The 14650-nt window shown below is 36.5% G+C and overlaps 2 protein-coding genes across 5 annotated transcripts; one reads left to right on the forward strand and one right to left on the reverse strand.

Moving 5' to 3' along the window:
* The first annotated feature begins 3914 nt into the window (after positions 1-3914).
* On the forward strand, positions 3915-9728 carry LOC130988729 (chaperone protein ClpB3, chloroplastic). Its single transcript, XM_057912663.1, has 10 exons — positions 3915-4404; positions 4498-4716; positions 5266-5503; positions 5910-6105; positions 6443-6497; positions 6648-6798; positions 7030-7338; positions 7809-8074; positions 8311-9237; positions 9324-9728. The coding sequence occupies exons 1-10, from the start codon at positions 4156-4158 to the stop codon at positions 9648-9650; spliced, it is 2937 nt and encodes a 978-aa protein (XP_057768646.1). The 5' UTR covers positions 3915-4155; the 3' UTR covers positions 9651-9728.
* LOC130988730 (EID1-like F-box protein 2) lies at positions 9696-12949 on the reverse strand. 4 transcript variants are annotated; one of them, XM_057912668.1, is made up of 4 exons: positions 12762-12949; positions 12648-12688; positions 10529-11298; positions 9696-9932 (listed from the first exon to the last, which is right to left on the reverse strand). In XM_057912668.1, exon 3 carries the CDS (start codon positions 11287-11289, stop codon positions 10546-10548), a length of 744 nt encoding a protein of 247 aa, XP_057768651.1. In that variant the 5' UTR covers positions 11290-11298; positions 12648-12688; positions 12762-12949; the 3' UTR covers positions 9696-9932; positions 10529-10545. The 4 variants fall into 4 exon arrangements, with proteins under 4 accessions (XP_057768651.1, XP_057768650.1, XP_057768649.1 ...); XM_057912667.1 differs by having other exon boundaries at positions 12643-12688; XM_057912666.1 differs by having other exon boundaries at positions 9696-9935; positions 12762-12948.
* Between the last annotated feature and the right edge of the window lie 1701 nt (positions 12950-14650).

The raw sequence follows: 14650 nt of genomic DNA on the forward strand, positions 1-14650 counted from the left end.
AACATTACTCTACAAATTACACAGTCTTACTTTTTGGTAATTTGGGGCACTTAACTTTTTCAAACTTCTTTCTAAAGATCTAATTGAAGATCATAAATCTCAAAATTATAAATTTTTTACATCTATGAATGGTTCAAATTGGATTGAAACCATTAACTAGAGAAGGACTAAATGTCATTGCCTTAATTATGGTCAGAGACCAAAGGCATCTAGAATTTGAAGATTCTTTATTAGGAATCGTTGAATCCTCACTTTGTGATGGTCCAATATATTTTAGTTGTTTTCCAATTTTTCCTGTGTCTTTATCTGATCCAATCATTATGGATACTCTTACTTTAAATATAAAGACTGAAGGTTTTAAAATGAAATCTCAAACTGAAAATATTGTTCTTGTTTATAGAATTTGTTATAAAGCAATGAACACTACTATCTCTAGATTTAATATTCATACTGATCAAATGAGATCTAGAAATGGAGAAACAACTCTTTTTATTACTGATACTGCCAAAGGAAATTTAGCAGTACCAAAAACCATAAAATGGAATCAAGTGACTCTTCCAGAAGTCTGAAAACTTGAAAATATAACTCCACCCGTTAAAGAAGAAAATAGAGAACTTGAAAGCATCATTCAATATGTTGATGGTGATGTTGAAATCAAGTTTAAGTCTAGAAGGTTTCGTCTTAAATTAGATGAAGAACCCCAAGTTGCATCTAGAGCTTCTACTTCTTCTATTCCTTTATCCGATTTTGAAAGAGTCAGTATTTCTGGAATTAATAAAACTCCAGAACAAATATCTTGACCTGAATACAAGGTTGAAATCCCATAAAGTAGAAATTTTAAGAGAAATCCTTGATCTCCTACTCTATTCGATATGGGTTATAGCAGTAATGTTTTCAATTTTTCATGATTAACAATAATCTTTCTTTTTCTAAAAGAATTGAAAAAAGTCTTAATAAGACTAAAAATAGTGAAAAAAGAAAATGGTTTCTTTGTTCTCTTTCATAAGGACAAAAATCTCTTTACACAAAGAGATATGATGAATGAAGTACAGTTTATAATTCTAAATTAGATTTTTTCTCTTGGCTTAAAAATCTATATTTTCCTCAAAGAGAAAAAGAATTCCCAGATTTCAATAATAAAATCTTTTTATTTGTCTTAGAGAATAAATATAAAATTTATGCCCATGAAACAGGTGAGGTAGTTGAGGAAATTCATCCTCCATTTTCTACTCTTATTCTTAAAACAGGAGAAAAAGAAATTTTGCTACTCCTATTAAAACCGAATCTGGGAAAGGAGATTTCGATAATATTATACAACAAAATAATTTTACTAATCTTGCTTTACATTATCTTAGTAATCAAACCAATAGGATAGAAGAAATGTTTTGTCCTAAAAAGGAAAAGAATATTGATACGCTTATGATTAAGCCTCCTCCAAATCTTAAAAAAGAATTTTTTTTATTAAGTTCTTAAAAGGATAATAATTTTTTAGATGGTTTAATTACACGACTACAAAAAATCAATGTTACTAAAAGAATTGAAAGCAATTCTAATCATGTTTCTGTTATTACTAAAGAAGAAAATTTTTCTGATGAAGAATTTCAAGTTAATAAAATTATTAAAGTCTTTAATGTTAAACTTTTTTATACAAAAAATACACCTATTGATCTTCAGATTGAAGACAATAGAGACTTTGCTCAATTCAGTGGTGAAGCCATCACTGAGTGGAATATTGATGGAAAATCTGAATATCAGATTAAAACCATTGTTAAACAAATGCTTATTTATTCATCAGCAACCAAAATCAAAGGTAATAGTGATAGGCAAATTGCTCAAGCTATCACTAGTTTTACCGGATAATTACAAGGCTGGTGGGATTTTTATATCTCAAAAGAAGCTAAGAATAAAATTCTTAGTGCCAGTACTACTGATCGTATCTCTAATAGAGAAGAATCAGATGTTGTTAATACTCTTATTTACACTATCCTGTCTAATTTTGTTGGAACTAATGAGTTACAATTAGACAGATCTCAGAAACAATTGATGAATCTATATAAATAGTTAATTATTTAAGTAGAGTAAATACATATATACATCTAATCATCTATATATAAATATAATATGTACTCCCTTCGTCCCGCTATTCATGGCACGTATTCCATTTCGGGTTGTCCCATTAATATTGGCTCGTTTCTATTTTAGGAAATAATAAGGGATAGTTAATCTTAATTAAAGCACTAATTAAATACCTAATAAAATATACTTTAATTAAAAACAAAACACTCTCACTCTTAACTCTCTCTCTCTCTCCCCCGATTACTCTCACTCTCACTCTCTCTCAGCTGCTACACCCTCGCCGCCTCTCCTCCTCCACGGCGACGGTGCGGCGACTCCGCGTCCACCCACCCTCCTCCGCCGCCTTTTCCTGCCCTCTCTACCCTCTTCTTCATCCCTTCACCACCACCTCCTAAATCCTAGTGCCGCCACCACCCTCCACCGCCTCCACACCTCTGTGCCTGCTCCATCCGCCGCCGCCTCCTTTGCCTCCGAGTGAAATCCTAGCATCGGTTGGCGCTAGATCTGAGCGGCTTCATCGTCGCGCCTCCACCCCCTCAGAGGAAACCATATCAGCGGCCCGGTGGTGGACTGAGTGTGACGCCGCCGCCTCCTCCTTCGCCACCGAGTGAAACCCTAGCACTAGTGCGGCGAGATTTGAGCGGTTCAATCGTTGATTTTTGTTGATTTTGTTCTTGTTTTGAATCATTCTTATTCTTGATTTCATGATTTTTTGTGGAATCTTATTCTTGATTTCATACAATTTTTGGAATCTTATTCTTGATTTTTGATGATTTCGTGAATTTCATGAATTGTGAATATTTGTTGATCTTTGAGAATTCATTCATTTTTGTTAATTGGATCTATTTTGTGAAATTGGCTCTAATCTTGTTGGAGAAATCTTTATCTGTTCCTTTCTACGAAAAAATTCCCAATTCACAAATTGGGAAAAATGCCTAATCTCTACAAATGCTCACCCCAGTTCATGTTCTTCCTAATTCCCAAAACTACTTCAATCATCTCGATTTTCTAAATCTGATTCATACAGCAATAGTTTCTGTTGATGAAGTTAACAAAATTAAGAAGAAAAAAAAAATGCAATCTTTCTGCCTATTTTACTTTAGAAACTTTTTTTTTTGTGAAATTAGTGTTAATGGTAAGAAATAATTAATTAATTACAGATTCTAAATTTATTTAATGAATTAAGAAATAAATATTTTTATATATTGATAAATTAGAAATAATAAACAATCCCTAAACACAATTATAATCATGTGGACCATACACCTTTATTCCCTAATTTTCTTCTCCTTAATCTCCGTGCCCAAAAGCAACGTGTCATGAATAGCGGGACTGAGGGAGTATTAATTTGTGAATATGATATGGTAAATTTAAATCAATATTACATAATAAAATATAATATTAACATAAATCTACAAACCAATAAGCTACGTGTAGATAAATCACGACTAATCAAGCTTATATCTAAAAATTAAATTTATTAGTTACAAAATCTTAATTTTTATCATAAAATAAATTTAAATTCATGATAAGATGAAAAAAATTAAATAAGAATTAAAAAAATTAAATATGAAATCTTAGTTGTTATTAATTGTGATAGCAAACATAAATTATATTTATCATATGAATCTATATATAAATGTTTATATGAATTTTTTTAATTAATAGAGTTTGATTAGAGATGGAGATTGATTAGAGATTTGAAAAAAAATAGAAATTAATGAGAGTTGAGAAAAATTATAATGAAATGGTTATACAATCCAATAGGATATGATTTATTTTTGTTATTATATAATATATGAGCAGATAGATATATATGAATCTGATTGGAGCATACATGATCCGAAGAAACGAGGCACGCAGGCAGCGCCACGTGGGTGAAGAAACGCAGCAGCACCAATTTCACGGTGCATTCCCTTGTAACTCAAGTAAATGTTCCCCTTCGCGAACTTTCTTCACTCGAACCTCCCAGACTACTCCACTTCTTCTCCTTATAAATACCTTCTATTTTCTCATTAATCTTCGTTTAAGTCTTCACCGGAAAATTGTACACACCCAAAATTCATTCAATTGCTTTTAATGGCGTCGGCGACGTCTTCCTTTGCCGCCTTGCGGCTTAACTCGCCGCGGCCGGATAATGCGTGTAGAACCGCGATGTCCCCTCAGACGCTAGTGTCTGTTAATTTCTCAACCAATCTCAGGTCTCTGAATTCGCCTAATCGGTTAAAGTTAATGCACAGAAGTGTTGCCCTTACCAGAAAATTGGATAAATTTAATCGGAAGTCGCGCTCCTTCAGCGTACGGTGTGATGCGTCGGCCAACGGAAGAGTGAGTTGTTAATTACTGATATTTTTCTGTGTTTTTTCATGTTCGGTACTTTTTGTGTTATTGAGTGGTGTGATTTTGTTGTTGGTGAGACAGATTACGCAGTCGGAGTTCACTGAAATGGCGTGGCAAGCGATTGTGTCGTCGCCGGAGGAGGCGAAGAGTAATAAGCACCAGATTGTGGAGACTGAGCACTTGATGAAAGCTCTTTTGGAGCAAAAGAATGGCCTTGCTCGTCGGATATTTTCCAAAGCCGGGGTGGATAATACTCGACTGCTTGATGCTACTGAGAAGTACATTCAGCGTCAGCCAAAGGTAGTTTCAAATAGCCATGGTTGTCTATGATTAAACCAAGTTTTGAATGCCATCGGTCAGTTGACATGAGAATTAATTAGACTGGAGTTTTGGTTGTACTGCAGTTATTGTTCATAATTTCACTTGAAATCTGCACCAAGTCATTAGCTTATCCGAATCTATTCGGTTAAGTTATTAGGAGATGTACTTCTGCATTTCTATGTTTCTACCACAAAATCGTCAACAAGTGTGTGGCATTTGTTAAATATATCCGATCAGTAACGGAGTGAATGATAGGCAGTCATTGTTGGATCTCCGGCTTAATGTGTGATGTGTAATGAATGCTTATGTTAAGAAATATGCTCAGAGTGGTATGATGCTGTAGTGGTTTGTGAGGCATGCTAGTGGGCGTCAGCATTAGTATACCTATTTCGCTACTGAAATAATTGTACGCAAAAACTTTCTCTATTCAAGTATGAGTACTTTGGTCATGTCTTCTTAGATCTGCTTTTGTCATATATCAAGTGACTTGGTAATTTACAAGCCACATGGGTTTCAAAAATATACCAGGTTCTTGGAGATTCAGCTGGATCAATGTTAGGACGAGATCTGGAAGGGCTGATACAGCGAGCCAGGGAGTACAAGAAAGAGTTTGGTGATTCATTTGTCTCAGTAGAGCATTTAGTTCTTGGTTTTGCAGAGGATAACCGGTTCGGGAAGCAATTATTTAAGGATTTTCAACTTTCTCTGAAAACGGTGAAAGATGCCATTCAGTCGATAAGGGGAAAACAAACTGTTATTGACCAAGGTATAGCGTCTGATTTTTACTTTATTCTGTGATTTATATTTTATGTTTGCTGCGCCCTTTTCTTGCTAGTAGTACAGAATTATGCAGTTTTACTGGATGAATCAAGGTAGATTGTTGTGATGCAGCTTACAAATAATGTTGATTGTGCATCATTGTTACATACTTGAAGTGAGAAGTCCTCCATTGGTCATTAGTGTGTCCAACTATATCTCGTAGGTCATCGTTGTCCTATGTAAGGAATATGATTGATTGTTAGTCCATGATATTGGCATCTTAGATAAATATTTCAGTTATTACTCACCAGATATGTTGGAAAACTGATCTGTGTTTGGTACTATGCCTGTAATGTTTTTGTCTTGAATATAGTTGGGAGTGAAACTTATCTCTATGGGTTTCCTTTCCACAGATCCTGAAGGAAAATATGAAGCGTTAGAAAAATATGGAAAAGATTTAACAGCCATGGCAAGAGCAGGAAAGCTGGACCCTGTTATAGGAAGAGATGACGAAATACGTAGATGCATTCAGATTCTTTCAAGGAGAACAAAGAACAATCCTGTGCTAATTGGTGAACCTGGTGTCGGGAAAACTGCAATATCTGAAGGGTGAGCCATGCAGTCTTTTCCCTCTTCTGTTTATAGCAACATGGTACAATCAGTTAGGTATATGTTTCACACCTAATTTGTTTTAACCCCTTATTAGTCCATCAAACTGAAGCACAAATTGATGATATATGTAGATTCATGTATGCATAAAGTGACATGCAGTGCAGGCTAGTGTGTACCAACTAAGTCAGAGGATTGTAATTCACGAGTGTTCTGAATCTGCCTAAGCAACATTAAGCCAGATTTTCTTTATTGTTCCTCTTCAAATCCCATGCACCACAGCATCTCTCATTTCATATTTTAGGTTCTAAGTTTTAATATTACTCTTGACTGACAGGCTGGCCCAGAGAATTGTGCAAGGAGATGTTCCTCAAGCTTTGATGAATCGAAGGGTGAGTTATATTGAGTTACATGTCAATAGAAGTTTGAGCTGTCCATATCAATTATCAACACAGCATCTCTATTCTGTTCTGACTGTGCACCTTTAAGCTTTTACTTGTGAGACATTTGATGTTGAAGCAAGCTTACCTTTCTTCATGTAGTTGATATCTCTTGACATGGGAGCTCTCATTGCTGGTGCAAAATACCGTGGAGAATTTGAAGATAGACTGAAGGCTGTTCTTAAGGAAGTCACTGATTCAGATGGCCATATAGTCCTTTTTATCGATGAGATTCACACAGTAGTTGGTGCAGGTACTGCTTTTATTAGCAGTGTCTTTACATTTTGTAGTTCAGTGTACTTTTCTGAGATTCTTTTTTTCTCCATTTTTTTGTTCTCATTGAATGCTTGTGTGCCGACCTGCTTCTAATGCACGCACATATGCAACCTGATTACATGTATTAAGATTTCAATTTTATGTTTCCTCTTTTTTAGCCGTATTCCTGGTCTTCTGAGACTGTATATGGCCAATTTGTGTGTCTTAGGTGCTACCAATGGTGCAATGGATGCTGGAAACCTCTTGAAACCCATGCTTGGTCGTGGAGAGCTCCGATGCATTGGTGCAACCACCTTAGATGAATACCGTAAGTACATTGAAAAAGACCCTGCCCTGGAACGGCGGTTCCAGCAAGTTTATGTAGACCAACCTACTGTGGAAGATACCATCTCTATTCTCCGTGGATTGCGTGAGAGATATGAGCTGCACCATGGAGTTCGCATTTCAGACAGTGCACTTGTTGAAGCTGCAATTTTATCAGATCGCTACATCAGTGAGCGCTTTCTTCCTGACAAAGGTATAAACATCTGTCCCTTTCTAGTTTCTACCAAAAGATAGCTTTTTCATACATCCCAGCCAATTTTTGAATTGCAGTATGCATGCAGGAGATATACACATGTTTTACAAGATTTTTCTCCTGTCCTCTTTTTCTTGAAAATGCCTTCTACTTCTCACTATCATATTAATATTCACTAGTGGCATGCTTTGCCAATATAACGGGTACATATCAGCTTCCTGTATGCAACTATGATATGTTCATGATGACCTGAGGTTTGTGAAAAGTGGAATTTTAGAAAGAAACATAAAAAGTTAGATCAGAAAGAATCAATATCAGGCATGTGAATGTTGATGGTGGCATATCCATATACTGAAGAAAGAACTTTTTGTGAAAAGATAAACGTAATTTTGTCTAGTGAGTTGCAGAGATTCACTTTTTTTGAAATGCTAAATAGTCTAACTCCCACAATTCACTTGTTCAAATTGCAGCTATTGACCTGGTTGATGAAGCAGCTGCTAAACTGAAAATGGAGATTACCTCAAAGCCAACAGCTCTTGATGAAATCAACCGTGCTGTTCTTAAACTTGAGATGGAAAGGCTATCATTGAAAAATGAAACTGATAGAGCGACAAAAGATAGGTTGAGTCGCCTTGAAGCTGAACTGTCTATCTTAAAGCAGAGGCAAACTGAGCTGACTGAGCAGTGGGAACATGAAAAAACTGTCATGACACGCATTCAATCTATGAAGGAGGAAGTATGTGCTTAATCATTTGATCTTTGCATTTATTACTTGTACGTTGTCATAATTTCAGTACATCATGGTAATGTGAATGTTTCATTAGACAGTGGCACGACTCTGCTGTACTGCTGTTCAATGAAAGCATCCATATCACATAATGAAACATATATATGAAATGGCTTTGCCAATACTTTTGCTGCTGTAAGTAAATCAATAAATTCATGTCCAGAACTCTGACTTTGTATTGGCAGATTGACAGAGTAAATCTGGAGATCCAGCAGGCTGAGCGAGAGTATGATCTTAATCGTGCGGCTGAACTGAAATATGGGAGCCTCAATTCACTGCAGCGTCAGCTTGAAACTGCAGAAAAGGAACTGGATGAGTATATAAAGTCTGGGAAGTCCATGCTGAGGGAGGAAGTGACTGGGAGTGATATTGCTGAAATTGTTAGTAAATGGACTGGTATTCCCGTTTCCAAACTCCAACAGTCTGAGAGAGAGAAGTTGTTGCATTTGGAGGAGGAGCTACATAGACGCGTGATTGGTCAAGATCCAGCAGTAACAGCAGTCGCTGAAGCTATACAGAGATCAAGGGCTGGCCTCTCAGATCCTCACCGTCCAATTGCTAGCTTTATGTTCATGGGTCCTACGGGTGTTGGAAAGACGGAGCTGGCTAAGGCTCTTGCTTCGTATTTATTCAACACCGAAGATGCTCTGGTAAGAATTGATATGAGTGAGTATATGGAGAAGCACGCAGTCTCACGGTTAATAGGAGCTCCTCCTGGTTATGTTGGATATGAAGAAGGGGGGCAACTGACGGAGACTGTTCGCCGCAGGCCATATGCAGTTATTTTGTTTGATGAGATAGAAAAGGCTCATTCCGATGTATTCAACGTGTTCCTCCAAATCCTAGATGATGGTAGAGTAACCGACTCGCAAGGACGCACTGTTAGCTTCACCAACAGTGTGATTATCATGACATCAAATGTGGGTTCACAGTATATACTGAACAAGGAGGATGATGAGACGCCTAAGGAGATGGGCTATGAAACTATAAAGCAAAGGGTAATGGACGCCGCAAGATCGATATTCCGCCCTGAGTTCATGAATCGGGTTGACGAGTACATTGTATTCCAACCTCTCGATCGCGAGCAGATTAGCAGTATTGTCAGGTTACAGGTTAGTCTTTCTTCCTTCCTTCTGATTACACACCCTGTATTAGTTATTTGTTTGCTTAGTTGTTGAAATTGGTTTCGATATGACAGTTGGATAGAGTGCGAAAGAGGATAGCAGACCGAAAGATGAAGTTGAAGGTGAGCGATGGTGCAATTCAACTCCTGGGTAGCCTGGGATACGATCCAAACTACGGGGCGAGGCCGGTGAAGCGTGTGATCCAGCAATACGTGGAGAACGAGCTGGCCAAGGGGATTTTGAGAGGAGACTTCAAAGATGAGGATACCGTAGTTGTGGACACTGAAGTCACAGCCTTTGGCAATGGCCAATTGCCCCAGCAGAAGCTCGTCTTTAGAAAGTTGGGATCAGCCGATGTAGATTCTAGAAGCCAAGACGAAGCGTTTTCACAAACGCCATGAGAACACACTCTGTAATTCATAATTTATGTGTATTGACAGCAATAATTTTCACCGAGTGATGAGGCCCCTTATAATCAAGTTGAGAGAAGACAAGCACTTGTATATTACATACTCTGAAGCTGCACTTTCACAAAAATCATACATTGTACATACAACCAAGGGTGAAGATACAGATGTTAACAATCGCTTAACTAAACTGTAGATGGGAACAAGGCTCTCCACATGTAGCTAATCGCATTCAGTCCAATTTGTAGCGGCAAGCACCGAATGGATCTTTGACACCTACTGGAAAAAAGGGTAACATCCAGGTAAGAGAAAGAGAAAAGGCAACACAGACACCATACTATATTGCTTCATTAACTGCTATTAACTAACCATCTTGAGCTTATAAGCTTCAACCACTTGTAAAATGTATTATGTCATGAGCTTGGTTGGATAATTGAGTTTATAAATTAAAGAGAGAATTGTGGGCTAGAGACAGAAAATCATAGAGATAAAATAGAAAGATATGTTGGACATACAAAATTATAATAGTAGGTTATTTTGTGAATTGGTTGTTGCTTATAACTTATATGACCATGGAAAGATAAGATGAGGTTGGATAACTTACTTTTTTGGGAGCTTATAGGCTATTGGAGCTAATTTTCACAACATATAAGTTGTTTAGAAACTTATTTTATCAACCACTTCTCAAGAGCTTATAAGCTCCTTAAAGCATCTTATAAGCTGCTTAGGATGTTTTAAGAGCAACTTATAAGAGGTTGTAAGGAGCTTACAAGTTAGGGTAAACACACTCTCAGTCTGTTATTAGCTAAAAATATTGATCCAAGAAATTTTAATCGTCTTATGTGATTCAAGTAGCAAAGTACAAGGCATACCTGGCCTATAGCATGCCTCACTCTTCTGATGCTTCATCGGTGTCGGACAAGGGCAAGAGGGTGCAAATCCCGAGCACATGGCCGTTAAGGCAAACATAGTACTCGATGCAATCATCATAAGCACCCAGCCGGCAGCTAGCACTCGATGGTATCATCTTTGCTGCAAGCATGTTCCATAGCTTTGCCTTACAGTAAGGGCACATCTCTGTTGGATGTAACGGAGCGCTTCTCTTTATTAGCAGTTTTCTGACCTTCGAAGTAGCGAAAGATTTGAATATCCCGCGAAAGAATCCCACATCACCATCATCCCCCTGGTCGAGGTGCTCACAAGGATCCGACACGTACAAGACATCTGTTCTGCATTGCGGTAATAAGAAGCTCTTCCCTGATGTCCTTGAGAAGCGTGTACGGTAGACAAAATGACCCGGAATGTGACTGCTACTGAACAGCCCGTCCTTGCGAGATCCAGAACAATATATGAGCAGCTTACCAAGAGCTCTCCAGTTTCCATCTACACTGTGACTCCCACTTGACTGCATATCGAGCATCATCTTAGGAGCTCTAGTCTTGCAGAATTCCTTCCAAAGAACACGTTTGGCAAGATCATCAAACCATTTGCAAGCACAAGAAAGTGCCGCAATCAATTTCGGGTTCCAATTTAAGTGGTTAAAAACTAAAAATATGATTTCTTCAGTAAGGTGCCCTTTTGTACAAGCACAACTTGGCGAATGTATGCAGCGGTATTGTTTTGTCAGAATCATTCTCCAAACCTGGAACAGAAAGAGACATTGTGATTAGCATCCTGTTCAGTGCCATAAATTCCAGTGGCACACATATCCTTGACCAGGAAAGTGTTAGTCAAACAACAAACTTTCACCGATATGATGCAAAAAGAATCCAGTCGTATAACCAGGAAAGCAGAATTAAGAAACCATTAGAGAAAAATAAGGCGACATCTCAAAAACGAGGACTGAATACGGCATAAGATATCAATTGTAGCAAGGGAATTCATGTGCAAAAACATGAAGGAACACAAGTGTTTGCTTTAACTCGTATCTTTAAATCAGGACTCATAAATACAAATATAGGTACATGATAAACAAGTTGGCGCACACAGTAGTTCTATAGAAGGGGTTGAGCGGTTCTCTAGTCTCTTCGACAAATAGTAGCAGCAACTCAGTCTTTCATTATCCATGTAGTTCAGCTATTCTTTTAGGGAGCGGCATAAAATTAACAAACAGGAGGTTCTGAAAAGTGTAAAGACATAACCTCCCTGGAACCAGATACTCAGATAGCAAGGAATGGAAGTTCAAAACACCTAGGAACACACTCGGAAAACAGACAACCACAAGTGCAGTCTCAAACACAAAGACATAGTAAGAGTTATATCCTCTTAACAACATGAGCCACCAAATCAGAACAACTCTTAGCCAAAGGATGACATTAGGATTTTACTTGGGAGGAGTTTAGGATAGAGGATTAGCCTAGGTAGACAAAAATAGTTGTTTACTAAGATGGATTGGAACTTTGGGATATTTTAAGGCCTAAGATAATTTCGATCATTTGAGCTAATTTTGCTTAATTCATATCCTACGGGAAATCCTGGTAATGAAAATAAAAAATACTCAATCATGTATCTTATCAATAATGAAAAGTTAAGAGGAAGAGCTTAGTCCACTATATGGTTGAAACCAAAGTAACTTACTGGCCGGAAAAGTGATTGATAGATACATGTTTCTGCAATACTACACATGACTTTTACACTAATTTTACTACAAGTCAAACTTCTGCAAAAGAACCCGGAAACCAATATCTCAACCATCCAAGGAAAATAAAAAGTATTTCAAACTGAACTTCTTACATGCAATAATTAACACAACCTGCATTACCAGCAACTAATTCATAACCAACACGTTCTTAGTCCTACATTCCACTGCAAATTCCACATAATCACATGGAAAACTCAACAAACCCATCATCGAAAATTTTATTAAAAATTTCCGGATATTAAAAAATCTAAATCAACAAACGTCTTCAGTTCCAGGAAAAGCAATAGATAACAAGAAATTTTCAAAAATAGGAAACTTTGAGAATGGAGGCCTAAATGTTCTAACCTCACCTCAAAAGCAATCCCTTGTTAGCATATTCCCCGGAGCTCAGCTGCATGAACAAGAAAGAAAATATTAGGGATTTGCGAAAGCAAATCTTGAAGCACAAACAACTTGAAAAGTACCTGATAACGGGCAAAAATGCTGAATCTTGCCGATTCTTGAAAATAGTTTTGACCCATAAAGGGAGGAAAATAAAATACAAAAGAAGAAAAAATCAATTTTGAGGTAGGAGATTTTGCGTTGAGGGATTTTGATGGAGTAATAAAAGGGTTCAGGAGAATAGGAGTTCGTATCTAGAAATAGAAAAAATTAAATATAAATGCTAAGTGTCTCACGCTGTCACGTATATTCAATCACAAACAAGATATTCTATTTTTTTTTTTTTTGATAAAACAAGATATTCTATTTTTAAGGCAAATTGGCCTCAACACTCTACAGTATTTGTGTCTATTTTAATGTAAGATAAATCTTTATATATATAAAAAAAATTAGAAGAGTTGGTAAATAAATCAAGGAAAAAGATTTTTGGCTACCTAGGTGTCCGGACACATAGGTAAAAATCCGGTTTTTAGCTCAAAAATGAATGGGCCGATTTTTTTTATAATTAGTGGATTGACTAAAATATTATTTCCTTAAAATACTCAACTAATTTGAATATAATTCTATTTCTGTTTTATTTCTGTTTTTCCCCCCTAATTTTCTGGTTTTTTCGAAAATATTTTTTTTCCCGAAAATTATATATATTTTTTTGAATTGTTTTTGATTTATTTGTTTCTGAAATTTTATTATTTTTATTTTTTTTCACTAATTTGTGAATTATTGTAAAAATAATCCTAGTTTGTTTACATATATTATTTTTGTTCTTGTTTCAAAAATAATATTTTTTTTCGGAAATTAATTTTTTTACTCGAAATTTATGTTATTTGTTTTTCGAAGATTTATTTTTTTATTTGTTTCGAAAATTTTGTTATTTTTATTTGTTTCCACTAATTTGGATATTCTTCTAAAAATAATTCTAGATTTGTTTCCACTAATTTAGAGATTCTAATTCTCCTAAAACGAATCCTAGATTTGTTTCCACTAATTTAGAGATTTTAATTCTTCTAAAAATAATCATAGATTTGTTCCACTAATTTAGTGATTCTAATTCTCATAAAAATTGTTGGGAACTTAATGAAATATCATAACCCTTGTTTTGATGATACCAAAATACTTAGGTTTTCCTTGTAATAGACTAGAACCTTTCAAACTCAAGTGTTGAAGTTCACCTTCTAGTTTAGCTAGTGTTCTGAAGACTAAAGACTAAAGACCGGAGGAATGACGAACGAAGAACGAAGGACTAAAGACTGAAGACTAAAGAACTCGACTGTTGTTCGCGATTAAAGGCAGAGTCAAATACTGATATTTGACTAAACGAGTTTCTCAACTGAAGAATCAGTTATGACCGATTCATTAATGCAGGTCACGTGGATTCAGCAGACTGATACTAAAGTTAAGTATCAGTTAAACTTCTTTCTCTTACTGATACTCCAGAAGTTAAAAGGAAGCCACACACTCCAAGTACAACCGTATTAAATGCAGAGATTTTAAGGATCGTCCTTTCTCTGCAGAGCATTCCGTTTTGGTGATTACTTTTTCAGAGACGTCTTATCTCCTGTACCTGAGTAGCCGTTTCTCACCAAACAAGGAACCTCGAAGATTGAAGGCTCAGCCGTGTTCGAATTTCTCTCCAACAGATGAATTCTTGAAGACCATCTCCGCCAACGGATCTATTCAAGACCTCTCCTATAACTAGAGCTCGAGGAACACTTTGTTAGGTCCTGAGGGTCTCGAATAGGTGTATGGGGGGGGGGGGGAAGAATACACCTATGGGCTATTTTTTAAACAAATCCTCAATCAGAGGGATCTCAGTCAGAGATCAAAACGAAACTTTACATGCAAACAAAGACGCATGTTTTACTGAAATCAGTTTTGACCAAACAGGGTTGACGACTGATACTGAAAGCTTTTC

The sequence above is a fragment of the Salvia miltiorrhiza genome, chromosome 6 (genome assembly GCF_028751815.1).
Source record: "Salvia miltiorrhiza cultivar Shanhuang (shh) chromosome 6, IMPLAD_Smil_shh, whole genome shotgun sequence".
Classification (NCBI taxonomy): Eukaryota; Viridiplantae; Streptophyta; class Magnoliopsida; order Lamiales; family Lamiaceae; genus Salvia; species Salvia miltiorrhiza.

Excerpts from the sequence above, each read along its gene's own strand:
- LOC130988729 (XM_057912663.1), top strand. The coding sequence starts at position 4,156 with ATGGCGTCGGCGACGTCTTCCTTTGCCGCCTTGCGGCTTAACTCGCCG. Across the intron at positions 5,504-5,909 it reads ACAAACTGTTATTGACCAAG|ATCCTGAAGGAAAATATGAA; the intron begins GTATAGCGTCTG and ends TCCTTTCCACAG. Across the intron at positions 6,498-6,647 it reads AAGCTTTGATGAATCGAAGG|TTGATATCTCTTGACATGGG; the intron begins GTGAGTTATATT and ends TTCTTCATGTAG.
- LOC130988730 (XM_057912668.1), bottom strand. The coding sequence starts at position 11,289 with ATGATTCTGACAAAACAATACCGCTGCATACATTCGCCAAGTTGTGCT.